The 15,129-nt window shown below is 33.6% G+C and overlaps 2 protein-coding genes across 2 annotated transcripts; both read right to left on the reverse strand.

Moving 5' to 3' along the window:
- Positions 1–1,529: 1,529 nt before the first annotated feature.
- On the reverse strand, positions 1,530–6,617 carry LOC145029957 (uncharacterized). Its single transcript, XM_078978403.1, has 9 exons — positions 6,261–6,617; positions 6,027–6,170; positions 5,595–5,917; positions 5,092–5,278; positions 4,905–4,952; positions 4,700–4,819; positions 3,809–4,342; positions 1,893–1,937; positions 1,530–1,805 (listed from the first exon to the last, which is right to left on the reverse strand). Exons 1-9 carry the CDS (start codon positions 6,615–6,617, stop codon positions 1,530–1,532), a joined length of 2,034 nt encoding a protein of 677 aa, XP_078834529.1.
- Positions 6,618–11,204: 4,587 nt separating this feature from the next.
- LOC145031304 (putative aldo-keto reductase 2) lies at positions 11,205–12,969 on the reverse strand. The gene is made up of 4 exons (XM_078979826.1): positions 12,704–12,969; positions 12,313–12,513; positions 11,945–12,220; positions 11,205–11,788 (listed from the first exon to the last, which is right to left on the reverse strand). Exons 1-4 carry the CDS (start codon positions 12,914–12,916, stop codon positions 11,453–11,455), a joined length of 1,026 nt encoding a protein of 341 aa, XP_078835952.1. The 5' UTR covers positions 12,917–12,969; the 3' UTR covers positions 11,205–11,452.
- Between the last annotated feature and the right edge of the window lie 2,160 nt (positions 12,970–15,129).

Below are 15,129 nucleotides of genomic sequence, written 5' to 3' on the forward strand. Positions count from 1 at the left end.
GTAATCTATTTGTAATTTTTACTCGAGATGCACTATATATAGTGGAAGGAGAGGTATATATAATCAGTTGAGTGGTGTGAATCATGATAAATGCTCAATCATATACTCTAAACAATCTTAAAACCATATAGAACACAAGACTGCACAACATCAACAGTTCTCATTCAAGTAATAACCAGTTGGTTTACATCAAATTAAAAGAAAAATCTCTCTACAAAGAACACTCAGCACTCTATAACCATCCTTACTACAACCCACACCTATTCTAATCACACGATTAGACAACGATTGAAGAATAGACGAAGAAACCCTAATTCTATCAGAGAGAAGAAAGTTATACACATAGAATCACATAGAACAAAATGACTCGATAATGACCCAAATACACAGAGACCAAACATTACATACTCCAGGTTCGGAATGGATCGAATACCACCCAGACCCATTGTAGCCCGAGATAATCCGACCAAAAATAGATCTGCATGTTTTGACATATTTGTGATAATGTGAGCCCCAGTCCTAGAGATCATCAAGAGTACACCTTTTTCCCTTCTTGCGAATAAGAATAACAAACCAACTACAAATAATGTATAGTTCTAACCCTATAAAAAAAATAAACAGCATAAGGATACAAAAAAGGATATAAATGAATGATAAGTTTGTAAATGTAAAACTGTACTTATTTTAACAGCCCCATTCAAACTTAATCATTAATTAAAGCCAATTAGCACTTTCCTTGAAATGGGTCTACAAGACCCATTCATTCACATAAAATATTATGTTGAAAAACTCCCAAAGACTTGGCAAAAATATCAGCAATGTTGTGAGCATAATCAACTTTAAAAACTTCAACAACACCCTTTGAAATATGATCTCTGATGAAATGAGTGTTAACATCAAAATGTTTTGTTTTCTCATGGAAAATAGGATTTAAATCAATTTGATAGCTGATTCATTATCACAAAATATTGGCATAGGCTTTAAACTTTTAATTCCGAGATCAAACAAAGTTTTCAATATACAAATAACTTCACAAGTTATAGCACCAACTGCTCTATATTCAGATTCCACAGAAGAACGAGAAACGGTTTCCTGTTTCTTACTTGTTTAGGAAATCAGAGAGTCCCCAAGAAAGAGAGAATGATGAGATGCAAGACACCTCGCCTAATCATCATTCACAAAAACTTTTAGAATTAAATTTTCTAATTTAATTATAGAAACACGTCTTCCTGGATTACGCTTCAAATACCTAAGTGATCTCAGAGCAATATTATAATTAGATTTTCAAGGTGAGTGCAGAAATTGACTCAAAACTTGAACAACATGTGATATATCAGGTAGAGAAATAGTCAAATATATTAGTTTACTAATCAATTTTTGAAAAAAATAGTAATATTATGTAACAAAACATCATTTTTATCAAACCCATCACTTCTGACAATAATATTACATTCTAAAGGTGTCTTAACAGGTTTACACCCTAATATTCCAAACTCATGAAGTAACTCTAAACAATATTTCCTTTGGTTTTAATAAATAGTTTTTTCTATATCAAGAACTTCAATTCCTAAGAAAATTTTCAACGTTCCAAGATCTTTAATCAAAAACTTAGATCTTAAAAAATCCTTAACAAGATTAATTTCATCAATGTTGTTACCATTAAGGATGATATCATCCACATAAACAAGTAAGAAAACAGAAAAATCATTTTTGGTTCTAACAAAAAGAGAAAAATCATTAATACTTTGAACAAAACCAAATTCAGAAACAAAACTACATAACTTCTCATTCCATTCCCTAGGGGCCTAATTGAGCCCATATAAAGATTTTAAGAATTTACAAACTAGATTATCATCCTTACTATAGTAACCAAGAGGCGAAGACATATATACATCTTCATTTAACTCAGCATAAAGGAAAGCATTATTAACATCTAACTAAAACAAAATCCAGCCAAAATTAACAACAAGAGTGATAACAGTTCTAATAATTACCATTTTGGAAACCAGAAAAAAAGTTTCTTCGTAATCAATCTTATCTCTCTGATTATATCCTTTGGAAACTAACTTGGCCTTAACCCTCCCAACCTCACCATTAGATTTATATTTGTAACAGTCCGGAATTTCCACGTATTTATTATTAGTATATTTTTGGAAGATTGTGAGTGGACTCGGCGAGTTGGAGCTCAAACTCGCCGAGTAGGATAGCAATTTTGGACGCGGGTTCGCGTCTGGACTCGGCGAGTCCATGCTGTTTTGTGAAACTCTAATTTCCAGGGTTTAAGACCTATTTAAAGGGGCTTATGGCCGTCATTTGCGGTAACCAACCCCTAGAGAGAAACCCTAAAGAGATTTGAGCGTTTTGGGAGAGAAAAGAGGCCATTATTGACCTTTGAAGCTTGGTTTGGCAAGGCAAACGAGATTCTAGCTAAGAGAAGGCAAGGGAAGTGGACATTCTTCGATTTTGGAGCTCAGAGCATCATCTTGGAGGTATATCTTGGCTTCCTTTTTCGTTTTTATGATGAACATGGGGGTTTAGGGTTTCTTGACCCCTTTGTTGGTTAGATTTGATGTCCATTTCGTCCCTATTCATGATAAGGCTTGAGATGAGATCCATAGAGGTCCAGAAGAGCTGTATTTCTTAAGCTTTATGAGGGTTCATGAGAGTATTGGCCTAGAGTTATGAGATATGGGGCTAAAACATCATTTATGAGCAAATAGTTCTTGTTTGAGCCCCAAGGTTTGGACTTTACGTGACTATCATGCTTGGGGAGGCTAGATCTATGAATGTATGGAACAGATCTGACCTCAGAAGTGAGTTTGAGTTGATGCATGGCATGGACTAGCCGAGTCTGAAGAACAGACTCGGCGAGTAGCATGAAGATTATCCAGCACCACTCAGCGAGTGGTCTTGCCGAGTTAAGGGATTGACTCAGTGAGTCAGGGAGAGTCAGAGTGGGTTGACAGGTGGACTGAGTCAAGCAGGAACTCGCCGAGTTGTTCTTGAGACTCGGCGAGTTGAGTCATGGAGGCCCCACAACTCATGCCAGGTGGAACTCGTCGAGTTAGGAGAATACTCGTCGTGTCAAGTGCGGATCCCAGGAAATCAGTGTATGCGCATAGACTCGCCGAGTCGCTATAGTGCACTCGCCGCGTCCGGTCAAAGTTGACCGTTGACCATTGACCAGTGTTGACCTATGTTGACTTGTTAAGGGATAGTCAACCTTAGTTGTGAAGTGTTATTTAGAGACGTATTGTGTTATAGGAGGATTATAGATCGGGAGATCGACCACGAGTGATTTCAGGGACTTACAAGTTACCGAGATACGCGAGGTGAGTCTTCTCACTATGCTTTACCTTGAGTAGGTAACTAGAGTTATGTGATATAGTGTTTGTATGCTATATATGGGTTATGTGTTGCACTGCATTATTCTATGTGATTTATGTTGTGCATGTTTATAGAGTTAGAACCTGAGGGTTCACAGAGTTTGGGTGCACAGACCCACAGAGTTATAGCCTCGAGTGGCTAATATGTGTTATATGTGGTATTTTGGGGAACTCACTAAGCTTTGTGCTTACAGTGTTTGGTGTTATTTGTTTAAGGTACTAGTGACGACCATGGGAAGGCACCGGCTTGATCAGTACACACGCATGGGATTTTATGATTTTGAGATCTTGGGATTTTTGTATTACTTGGATTGAATTTCAAACATGGTTGTTTTATCAATATTAAGTGAATTATGTTTTTATAAAATTCAAAAAAAAAATGTCTTGAAATTTACGGTGTTACAATATTTTATTTTATAAACCGATTTACAACCAACGGGTTTTCTATCAGAGGGTAACTTACAAAAAATCCAAGCTTGATTCTGATGTAAAGCTTCCATTTCCTCATTCATTTCTCGAATCCAATTAGGATCCAAGGCAACTTCATAGTAAGATTGAGGTTCAATAGTTTTATTTAGGTTAGTAACAAAACATTTATTTTCAAAACTCAAAAAAGAAGAATTCACAGATTTCTCAATTCCATACTTATACTTGCCTTCAACAATATAGTCACTAAATCTTTGAGGAAACCTCGAATAACGATTAGACATTCTATTAGTTAAAGACTGATCATTACGAGAAATAGAAGGAAAAATGTTTTCCTTATAACTCCCAAGTGTTTCAGAAGTAGCCATACTAGGTTGCAAATTGTACGTACCATAATTCTTAGTACTATCCTGAGCAGAGTCAATTCCAACCAAATTATGGGTACCATCCTGACTAGCATCAGCTATATTTGAAGGTTGATTTATATTCAACTCACCATCCTGATTGTTTCTACCAGAGACACTATCAAACTGAGCAACAATAAGACTTTCAGAAGAAAGTGTTTCATCATTGGAAAAAGGGTCCCACCAATTGTTATCATTACTTCACATCCCTGGAGAAAAAGAAAACACTATTATCAAGACTATACAATTTATAACCTTTCTTAACTTTGGAATAGCCAACCAAGATGCATTTTTTAGACCTTTCAGAAAAGTTATCATGATTATTTAGAATTGTAGCAAAACATAAGCATCCAAAGACTCTGATATTATCATAAGCAAGAAAACTCTTATATATCATTTCAAAAGGAGATTTCCCATTCAAAACAGATTAAGGTGTTCTATTTATTAAACAAACAGCAGTCAGAATAGCTTCACCCCAAAAACTTTTAGGTAAACAGGATTGAAATAACAAGGATCTAGAAATATTAAGAAGATGCATGTGTTTCCTCTCAACAACACATTTTGTTGTGGAGTATGAACACATGAAGTTTCATGAATAAGACCCTTATTTTCAAAAAAAAAAAAAAAAAAAAAAAAAAAAAAAAAAAAAAAAAAAAAAAAAAAAAAGACTTTTCATTCTAGTATTTACCAACTCAGTACCATTATCAGATCTTACAGACATGACTTTAATACTAAACTGAGTTTCCAAAAAAACATACAAAACCATGAAAATATGAAAACTCTTCTTCTTTAGACTTTATCAAATAAATCCAAGTAGCTCTAGTAAAATCATCAACAATAGTAAGAAAAAACCTACAACTTCCTAGAGCATTAACTTTATAAGGATCCCAAACGTCCAAATGAGTTAAGTCACCAAGAACATTAGACTTGTATTTGCTTAAAGGAAATGGCTTTGTGGTTTGCTTAGCTTTATGACGGAACTCACATGGCATTATAGACTCATCATCAAAATTAAGAACTTGTTTTAAAATATTTACAGCTTGATCAGCAAGATGCCCAAGCCTATGATGCCATGTAACGTTAGAAATAAAGCATTTAGAATTATGATTAACAACCTTCGACATACCTAAAGATTGACTTTCAAGATACTACAGGCCCCAGATTCTTTACCAGTCTCCATGGACAGTGAACCCTCGACAAAACAATGATTTTCATCAAAAGTGACTTTACATTTGTTTTACTTACAAAACTTATGAACACATAGAAAATTAACATGGAAGTCAGGTATTACAAAAACATCAGTTAAAGATACAGAATTAGAAAAAGTTATATTCCTATTTTGTTAATCTTCGCAGAAGTTCCATTAGGATGATCAAACCTAAGGTTGAGCTTGGAAACATCAACAAGATCAACAAGTTGTGATCCAAAAGCAATCATATGTTGACTAGCTCCTAAATCAACAACCCATTTTTTATCCTTTAAAAAAACGTTGCTACATGTAATACCTACCATGTTGGCATTCATAGAAGTATCGATAGGGAGATTTTTATCGTTAAGAAGGATCATGAGTTTAGAATAGTGATCTCTTGTCAATATATGATGATCAAAAATGCCATCCAAAGAACTACAATAATCATTAGAAAAAGAAGCACTACCAGAAACAGTGGAGGTTTTATTAGATTCAGTTCTAGGTTTGTAATCCTTAGGATAACCAATCAGTTTATAACATTTTTCAATAGTATGGCCCTTCAAACCACAATTTTTACACAATATTTTGATTCCTATTTTTAAACTTTTTAGTATCAGTCACTTTTCCAGCAAAAGCAGAAGATTGATATTTATTTGTAACAACAAATACATAAGCATTCTTTTGATTAGACTTTTCCATAGAGACTATAGAAAAGGCAAACTTAACATCCGATAAAGGTTCCATGATTAAAATATAACTCTTAACCTGATTAAAAGAATCATCTAAACAACTCAAAAACTACATAAGTTTCATTAATTTTGAATGATTATTTTGCTGAGTAGCAGCTTCACAAACACATGTAGTGCATTTAGTTAAAGCACTAAATTCTTTCGAAAGACCATCCAATTTATTAAAGTAATCAGACACAAACAAAACACCTTGAGTTAAGGAATGTATACGCTGACGCACATTGAACAAAACAGATCCATCAGCATAATTAGCACACAAATCATTCCAAATATCAAGAGCAAATTCAAAATAGGCATGACCCATGTAAATTGATTCAAATAAGGAATTAAGAATCCAAGAGCACCCAATAGCATTAACCCTATCCCATTTACAGGATCTAATCGTATCCTTTTTATCTTTAATTTCAATACCTTCAAAAAAATCAATTTTATTTCTAGCCTTTAAGGTTGTGGTCATAGACATGGCCGGCTTAGCCCAGGTGCAACATGTGCATAGTTGTTAGGGGCCCAAAAAAATTTTAGTATATACAATTTGCATCGGCAGCCCAATAATTTGGGGGAAAAGAATGGAACGAAACAAAGGCATGAAAGTATGAAACAGAAGCCAACAACGTAATTTAGTCATTAGTTTCGTTTGTCCACAAAAAAAGCGATCAACAAGGGTAGACGACTAGACAGCAACTCAGTCAACGGCTCAGCAATTCATCAAGGGTAAACGTCTAGTCGATTAGGTAAGATACTAAGATTTATGAGAATTGAGGAATTAAGGATTATTAGCCAATCAGGTTGGATTATCAAGTTTATAGTTGTCAATTGCATACTTGAATGATTCATACTTTCATAGATTATATGTTTAACTGAGTATTGAATGAATTTAATATTTTTATTATCGGTTTATCTATTATGGAAATCAGTTTAATAGAATAGTGAATGAATATATTAGTTTATACTTTATAAGATTCATAGAAATTAGTTTAGTAGTTTAAATTATAAGTTTATGTTTACTGTAAATTTTTTTATCAAATTATGTTTATTGTAATTCCTTTAATGTTGAACGTTGAAAATAATGAACTTGTAGTGATGAAGTCTAAACAACCATCCGGTTATCAAAAACGTAAAAAGAGAAAACAAGATGAAGAAAAGAGAAAGGTTGACGTCGATGCTCTAGATAAGTCTATCCATAGACAACATATTGAAGAGCACATTGAAGAACATGTTGAAGAGCACATGGAAGAGCATGTTGAGGAGCACATTGAAGATAAAAAGCATGTAGAAGTAAAAGAGGCAAAAAAGCATGAGCCTGTTAAAGAGCTTGTTGATATATATGATCCAGGAATGTGGGAAAAACTTAATTCTGATGAGATTAAAATTTTGGTTGAGAAATGTCCTAAAAGAGATAATAGTATTATGTATGGTCCTTATGATAAACTTGGTAGATGATTTTCTGTAGCTTTATATACAAGAACTTTATCAAATTTGGAGAAGTGTGATAGAGAATGGTTAGTATATTCGAAAGAGCTAGATAGGGTATTTTGTTTTTGTTGTAAAGTGTGTAGAAAAGGGATTTCGAAAGGTAAATTGGATGGTGAAGGTTATGCAGATTGGCACACGTTACCACTAGGGTTAAAGAACACGAAATTTCATTGGATCATCTTACAAATAGGAATAAGTGGTTTGACATGCGTAAAAGATTGAACTTGAACAAAACAATTGATAAAGTTCAACATGAGCAGTTCAATAAAGAAAGAGATTACTGGAAACAAGTGCTTTTAAGAATTATTGCAGTAGTGAGTTTCTTGTTAAACATAATTTAGCCTTTCACAGATCCAATGAAAAGTTGTATAAAAAAGGTAACTATAAATTGTATTTTATATGTTCCAGTTCCACCAAAAATCTTTTTGTTAATTATGATGACCAATTCCACTTCTTATTTGTTAATTTTATTTTACAGGTAATGGAAATCTTTTGGGTGTCATTGAAATGTTGGAAGAGTTTGACCCGGTTATCAAAGAACATGTGCGACACATCACAAGTGAAGGGCTTCATATGTATTATTTTGGCCACCTAATCCAAAACGAACTAATATCTTTGCTAGCTGAAGAAATTAAAAAAGAACTTAGCGAGAAGATAAAGGAAGCAAAGTACTACTCAAACATACTTGATTGTACTCCCGATTCAAGTCACCAAGAACAGATGACTATAATAGTGGGGTATTTAAAGTTATCATATAATTATGTTACTATCGAGGAATCTTTTTTAGGTTTTTTGAATGTTGATGATACCTCCGAAAAAGGATTATTTGATATTACACTTGAGGAGTTAAAGTCTCTTGGTCTTCAAATTGATGATATGTGTGGTCAAGGCTATTATAATGGAGAAAACGTGAAAGGAAAACACCAAGGAGTGCAAAAGAGATTTTTAGATATAAATCCTAGAGCATTTTACACTCCTTGTGGTTGTCATTCTCTTAATCTAACATTATGTGATATGGCTAACAAATGTGTTAAAGGAAAGAACTTTTTTGGATTCATCCAATGCATTTATATTATCTTTGCAAATTCTACTAAGAGGTGGGAAATTTTGAAAGATAATGTTAAAGCTTGGAGTCTTAAGTCATTATGTCAAAATCGTTGGGAAGTCGGGTTGAGAATGTAAAGGCTATTAAACTGCAACTTGTAGATGTACGGGAAGCTTTACTTCAAGTTGGAGAAAAAGATAATGATGCTGCAATTGCAAGTGAAGCAACTTCACTAGCAGAAAAAGAACTTAGTGACTTTGAATTTTTGGTATCAACTATTGTTTGGTATGAAGCACTAAATTGTGTGAATATTGTGAGTAAGAAGTTACAATCAAAGGATATGCATCTTGATGATGCTATTACAGAAATAAACAAATTGATTGGGTACTTTAAGGATTATAGAGAGACTGGTTTTTCAAAAAGCGATTGTTGAAGCTTAGGGGATTGCTATTGAAATGGGTGTTGATCCAATATTTCCACAAAAGCGTTTGATTGAAAGGAAAAAAAAGGTTTGATAAGAGTTCAAGTAGCGAATAAGTTTCATTTACACCTGAAGATAATTTCAGAGTCAATTATTTCTTATACATTGTTGATCAAGCTATTTCTTCTCTCGAGATAACATTTGAACAATTTAAAGAGTATGATAAAGTATTTGGTTTTTTATTTCCACATAATTTGTGGGGAATTGAAGATAAAGATCTTAAGTTATATTGTTATCGTCTTGAAAAAGCACTCAAGTTTGAAGAAAGATGAGATATTGATGCCGAGAAACTTTATACGGAGTTGAAATTATTTGAGACATTGGAAACCAATGAGTTTAACAACCCTATAGATGTTTTGAAGTTTTTGAAAGAACTTGATTATTTCCCAAATGCAAGCATTGCATATAAAATATTGTTGATTATTCCAGTAACGGTCGCAACTGCAGAAATGAGTTTTTCCAAATTGAAATTTGTGAAATCTTACTTACGCTCCACAATGACCCAAGAAAGACTTAGCAGTTTGGTGATGATATATCTATCGAGAACGAAATCTTAAAGAGTATAGACTACGAAGAGTTGATCAACCAATTTGCAATCAAGAATGCTAGGAGAGCTTCAATGATCGTCGGTTAGCTGTTAGAATATGTTATTAGTCATTAAAATACTATGATTTTGCTATGTTTATTGCTATAAGGTTTATCGTCATTCTAATAAAAAAATCAGTTTACGTAATTTAATTCCTTACGTTGTTACACGTTAAGGTCTAAAGGCCTTTTTTATCCATTTCGTCTTGAGCATTTGAATCGTACTCTGGTCATAGAACTCTTCCATACTCTAAAGTTTTCAGTTCCAAGCTGTTTGAAACTAATTATAGTAGGAACAGAATTATCGAAAGGATGCAAATACAAAGGATCATCAAAATCAACATCATTCTTATTAGAACTCTCCCCTGGTGTTTCATTTTGGATTAACAACAATCACACCCATAAAAGAATCAGGAATCTGAAACCTAAGCACGAAGATTCACAAGTAGTTTCTATAAGTCAACCAGATTCATAGCAAATATTAGGCCAGAGCAAGTCGACATTATACACGTGAACAATCGTGATCAAAAGATAGCTGATAAATCAAAACTTCATAAGAAAAGTGTGCGAGACTTACGGTGATCCGCAAAATACGCACAACAAACAGCAAAGTATTTTAGATAAATCTGAATCTTAGACTTACCACTGAAGAAGACACACCATTTAAATGCTGGAAAAAACACTTTTTATAACAACTTGATTGCACACACTTGATGTTGACCTTTGTTAATAGTGTTGGCCGATAGGTTTAACAAAATATTAACCCTAAACATATACTGCTATCACAAAGTTTACTCCCAAATGTGTGACAAGGATATTATCACCAAAATAAATCAACGAGAAGACGAGATCTGATAACAGATCCACACAATCAAGCCACTACGACTAGATCAAAACCAAAATCGAGCCAAGAACTCTCAACAATAAGAATCGATAAGCCATAACCAGATCTAGACAGAGAACAAAACACAAACACTAGAACTGAAACCCTAACTAAAAACAATACACAACACAAGATTGCATTCGCATTCAAGTAAGAACCAAGAGCGAGTTGGTTTACATCAACTTACAAGAAAAACCTTTCAACAAAGAACACTCAACACTCTACACCCATCCTTACTACAACCCTCACCTAATCTAATCACTCAATCAGACAACGATAGACAGCGATTGAAGAATAGATGAATCGAATGGATCAAATACCACCTAGACCCGTTGTTACCGGGATAATACGACCCAAAATAGATCCGCATGTTTGACATATTTTAGATAATGTGAGCCCCAGGCCTAGAGATCATCAAGACTACACCTTTAGCCCTTCGTGCAAATAAGAATAACAAACCAACTACAAATAATTTAAAACTCTAACCCTATAGAAATAAATAAACAACATAAGGATACAAAAAAGGATATAAATCAATGATAAGTTTGTAAATGTAAAACTGTACTTATTTTAACATATACTCTAAACTAGGAAATCATAAGATTTTATTTATGGTTCTCGAAAACTCATATACTTACATCGCAATGGTAAAACCACACACCTCACCGAGTTTAACCAAAATAAACACGAAACAGGGTTCTTAAAGGAAAACAAATTACATATCAAACAAACAACTCGCAGTGTTGATCAAGCATCTTCATGGAAAAAAGAGATCTGATGCATGTAAATATAGCAGCACACTACAAACAACATTATCAATCACCGAATTAATCAAGCTTTCCAAGATGACAATGGAGGAGTTTCGGTGTCCTTAAATGTTGAAATACCATCACCATATCGATCCCCCTTGACTGAATCAGCTGAAGCAATAGCTTCAAGTTCAGCCATGTCTTCTGGTGTTAGCTTTACAGATAAAGCTCCAATGTTCTGCTCAAGATTCTCTATCTTTGTGGTTCCTGGAATTGGCACCACATCGTTTCCCTGGTGGTGAACCCAAGCCAATGCTAGCTGTGATGGGGTGCACTCCTTCTTTGCCGCCATCTCATTCACCCTCTCGAACATTTTGGTGTTGTGCTCAATATTTTCAGCTTGGAACCTTGGCAAGTACTACAAAATAATAATTTTAAACCAAATATCAACACCTCTTCTTCGTAAATTCGTTAATAAATTGAACTTAAAACTAATCCATTTGATCTAGGAACATTTTCTTATTATAATGGAGTGGATCATGATGGAAAAGATAACAAAAAAGTACCAACATACCTTACGGAAATCACCATCTTCCAACTTCTCAAGCATCTTTGGACCAGATGAGAAGAACCCTCGTCCTAGAGGACTGTATGTAACAATACCAATCCCAAGTTCTCTGCAAGTAGGAATGATATCTTCTTCAACATCTCTTGACCACAACGACCATTCCAGTTGTACGGCTGTTATTGGGTGCACAGCATGAGCTCTTCTGATGGTTGATGCTGATGCTTCTGATAATCCAACGTATTTAATCTTTCCTTCTTCCACCAGCTCCTTCATTGCTCCCATCTAAGAATAGAAAAAGAAAGATTTGAGTAGATGTATATTAATGGATGATGAATTGAAAGATTTGAGGATATTGTATAGAGGAGGATATTAACCGTGATTTCGATTGGAACAGTATTGTCAATCCTGTGTTGATAATAAAGATCAATACAATCAACGCCAAGTCTCTTCAAGCTAGCTTCACAAGCATACTTTACATAGGCTGGATCTCCACAAACATCCATCGCATCAGTATCGTATTTGATCCCAAATTTGGTAGCCAGCTCCATTTTCTCCCTCACCCCTCCCTTCAAAGCCTGTATGTATATAACAAGAAACAAATGCTTAAACAGTAAGTTGACTGAATAGGAATATGAAAAAACTCTTGTTATGTAGGATCTTATAAGTTATACTAATTGTCAGCGAATGCTTAAACAGTAAGTTGACTGAATAGGAATATCAAAGTAACAGTTAATAGTTAAGGTCTTAATTGTAGAAGAAAGTCACCTTGCCGATAAGGATCTCGTTGGTTTGAGGGCCGTAGATGTCAGAGGTGTCAAGAAAGGTAATGCCTGCGTTAATGGCGTGGTGAATGAGCTTGATCATGTCAGGTTCGGGTTTCGGGGCTCCATAGAAAGCGGACATGCCCATACAACCCAAACCCTGAGCTGATACCTCAAAACCCTGTGAACCCAGTTTGACTCTTCGAATTCCTGCCATTTTCGTACTTTTTTTCTTCTTCTGTGGATTGATATATGAAAGAAACACCTGGAAGATTGGTTAATATAGCGATTGAGATGTGGGGAGTTGGCTGGAATTTCATGGCGGCTTTTTGCAGGTCAATGTTGATGGCCATTGACGAAAGGTACACGTAAGAGCCGACGTAATTAACTTTTTAACTTTTAATTTAAAGAAGAATTATATATGATTAAAGTTATAGATGTATATTAACCTATCCTGACTTTATCCAAGAAAAGATGTACAAACTAAAATAAAATAGTTTTAACCTGTATTATTTGCTTTCTGTGCGCATGCTATATGATTTAACTATAGAGTTAAAGGGATATATGCTCTTCGCACCTTATACCTATAATAATGCAATCCACCTCTTTCATAGTTCATAAATCAATGATCAAACGTTTATTTATTAACTCTTTAATACATAATTTTTATTATTTATAATTTCCTATTTAATGTCTACTTTGATTCATCTTTTATAATTTTTAATGGTACAAATTTCAGTTTATATATCATTTTAATTTAATCTATATTCCAATAACGTTAACTTTATTATAATATAATATGTATTTAAGATGATTCCTTTTTCTCAAAATATATAATCATTTATACACTATAAGAATAAGAGGCTATGGAGACCATATGTAAGATCATTTATATTTTTTCCTTCACAATAGAGTAAAAAATAAAATAAATAGTATTTCATCTCCAATCTTATTTTATTTTTTACCCAAAAAAAAATATATTCCTAATATTTTTCATTATTTCAACTTACATAGATTGTCAAATACTCTATGTTTTTTTCATTACATTAATATTAAATACAAAAGATTATATTTATAATAAAATTATAAATAAATATTATATATGCATTTATAAAAATATTATATATACACACTTTTAAATAAATATTAAATAAATAAATAATAGTATTTTTACTTGTTGGTTTTTATTATATTATAATTATAATATATAGGTTAACTATATGTTTAATAGCATATGTTATCATGCTTGTATTATATATTTTAATTATAAATTTTTGTAAAATACGTTATCTTTTTTTAAAATGTCAATATGTATTTAAAGTTTTATATGAATTTGATAAACAAAAATCTAACTTTATATTTATATTAATATAATTTAATATATAACAAAATATTATAAGTATTAAATATTATATTTAAATTATATTTAGTAGGTAAAAATGAACTAAAATTGTATAAATATATAACAGAGGAATTAAAACCGATAATACAAAGTTCATCTCCATTTTGGGAGAAACGAAAAGTATAACATCATATTTGGTGTAATACTATTCATATCCCCCCAAAATGGAGGAATAAATGGGGGAGGGTTTGAGAAGAATAGGTTGGGGGGAATGGAGAATGGGAGTGTGTTGGAGATGCTCTAAAGTATCGTGCGATTGAATTTCTTGCCCTTTGATATTTACATCCCCCAATATATACATACAGAGTACAGTAAAGTACAGCTAATAAAAGGGACATAAAGGAAAGTAAATAATCTAAATTAATACACATATACAGTAATAATTGTGTGCGTTAATACTCCCTTCCAGTCTAAGCTATGGTCGATCGAATGCTTAGATTGTTCTTGAATTTGGTAAAGAGTTATCGCGGAAGCCCTTTATTGAATATGTTCGCATATTGATAATCAGCAGGAACGTGTAGAACTTTGACAAACCCAACTCGAACTTTTTCTCTAATAAAGTGGATGTTGATTTCAACATGTTTTGTTCACTGGTGTTGAACTGGATTTTCAGACATATAAATGGCCGAAATGTTGTCACAATAAATGATGGTGGCTTGTGTGATAGGTACCGAAAGTTCGGTAAGGGATTACGCAACCAACTTGTTTCAACAACTATATTCGCAACACCTTTGTATTCTACTTTTGCACTCGAACACGAGATGGTTGGTTGGCGTTTTGATGACCATGAAACCAGATTTTCACCAAGAAAAACACAAAAACCGGAGGTGGAACAATGCATGTCTAGGCATCCCCCCCCCCCCCCCAATCAGCATCAGAGTAGGCAATGAGCTTGGTAGATTTAGAGGGATTAATGTGCAGACCTGACAGATAGTTCCTTTGATGTATCTTAGGATTCGTTTTAGGAACTGGAAGTGAGCATCACGAGGCACATGCATGAAGAGGCACACTTGTCGGACAGCATAAGG

The sequence above is a fragment of the Lactuca saligna genome, chromosome 2, assembly GCF_052625555.1.
Source record: "Lactuca saligna cultivar CGN05327 chromosome 2, ASM5262555v1, whole genome shotgun sequence".
NCBI classification, from domain to species: domain Eukaryota; kingdom Viridiplantae; phylum Streptophyta; class Magnoliopsida; order Asterales; family Asteraceae; genus Lactuca; species Lactuca saligna.

Coding starts and splice junctions, on each gene's coding strand:
- LOC145029957 (XM_078978403.1), bottom strand. CDS start 6,617: ATGTCTATGACCACAACCTTAAAGGCTAGAAATAAAATTGATTTTTTT. Junction 4,953..5,091: donor ACGTTTGGGATCCTTATAAA/GTTAATGCTCTA, acceptor TTGGAAACTCAG/TTTAGTATTAAAGTCATGTC. Junction 1,806..1,892: donor ATGCTGAGTTAAATGAAGAT/GTATATATGTCT, acceptor GGGCTCAATTAG/GCCCCTAGGGAATGGAATGA.
- LOC145031304 (XM_078979826.1), bottom strand. CDS start 12,916: ATGGCAGGAATTCGAAGAGTCAAACTGGGTTCACAGGGTTTTGAGGTA. Junction 12,514..12,703: donor ACGAGATCCTTATCGGCAAG/GTGACTTTCTTC, acceptor ATATACATACAG/GCTTTGAAGGGAGGGGTGAG. Junction 12,221..12,312: donor CTGTTCCAATCGAAATCACG/GTTAATATCCTC, acceptor TTCTATTCTTAG/ATGGGAGCAATGAAGGAGCT.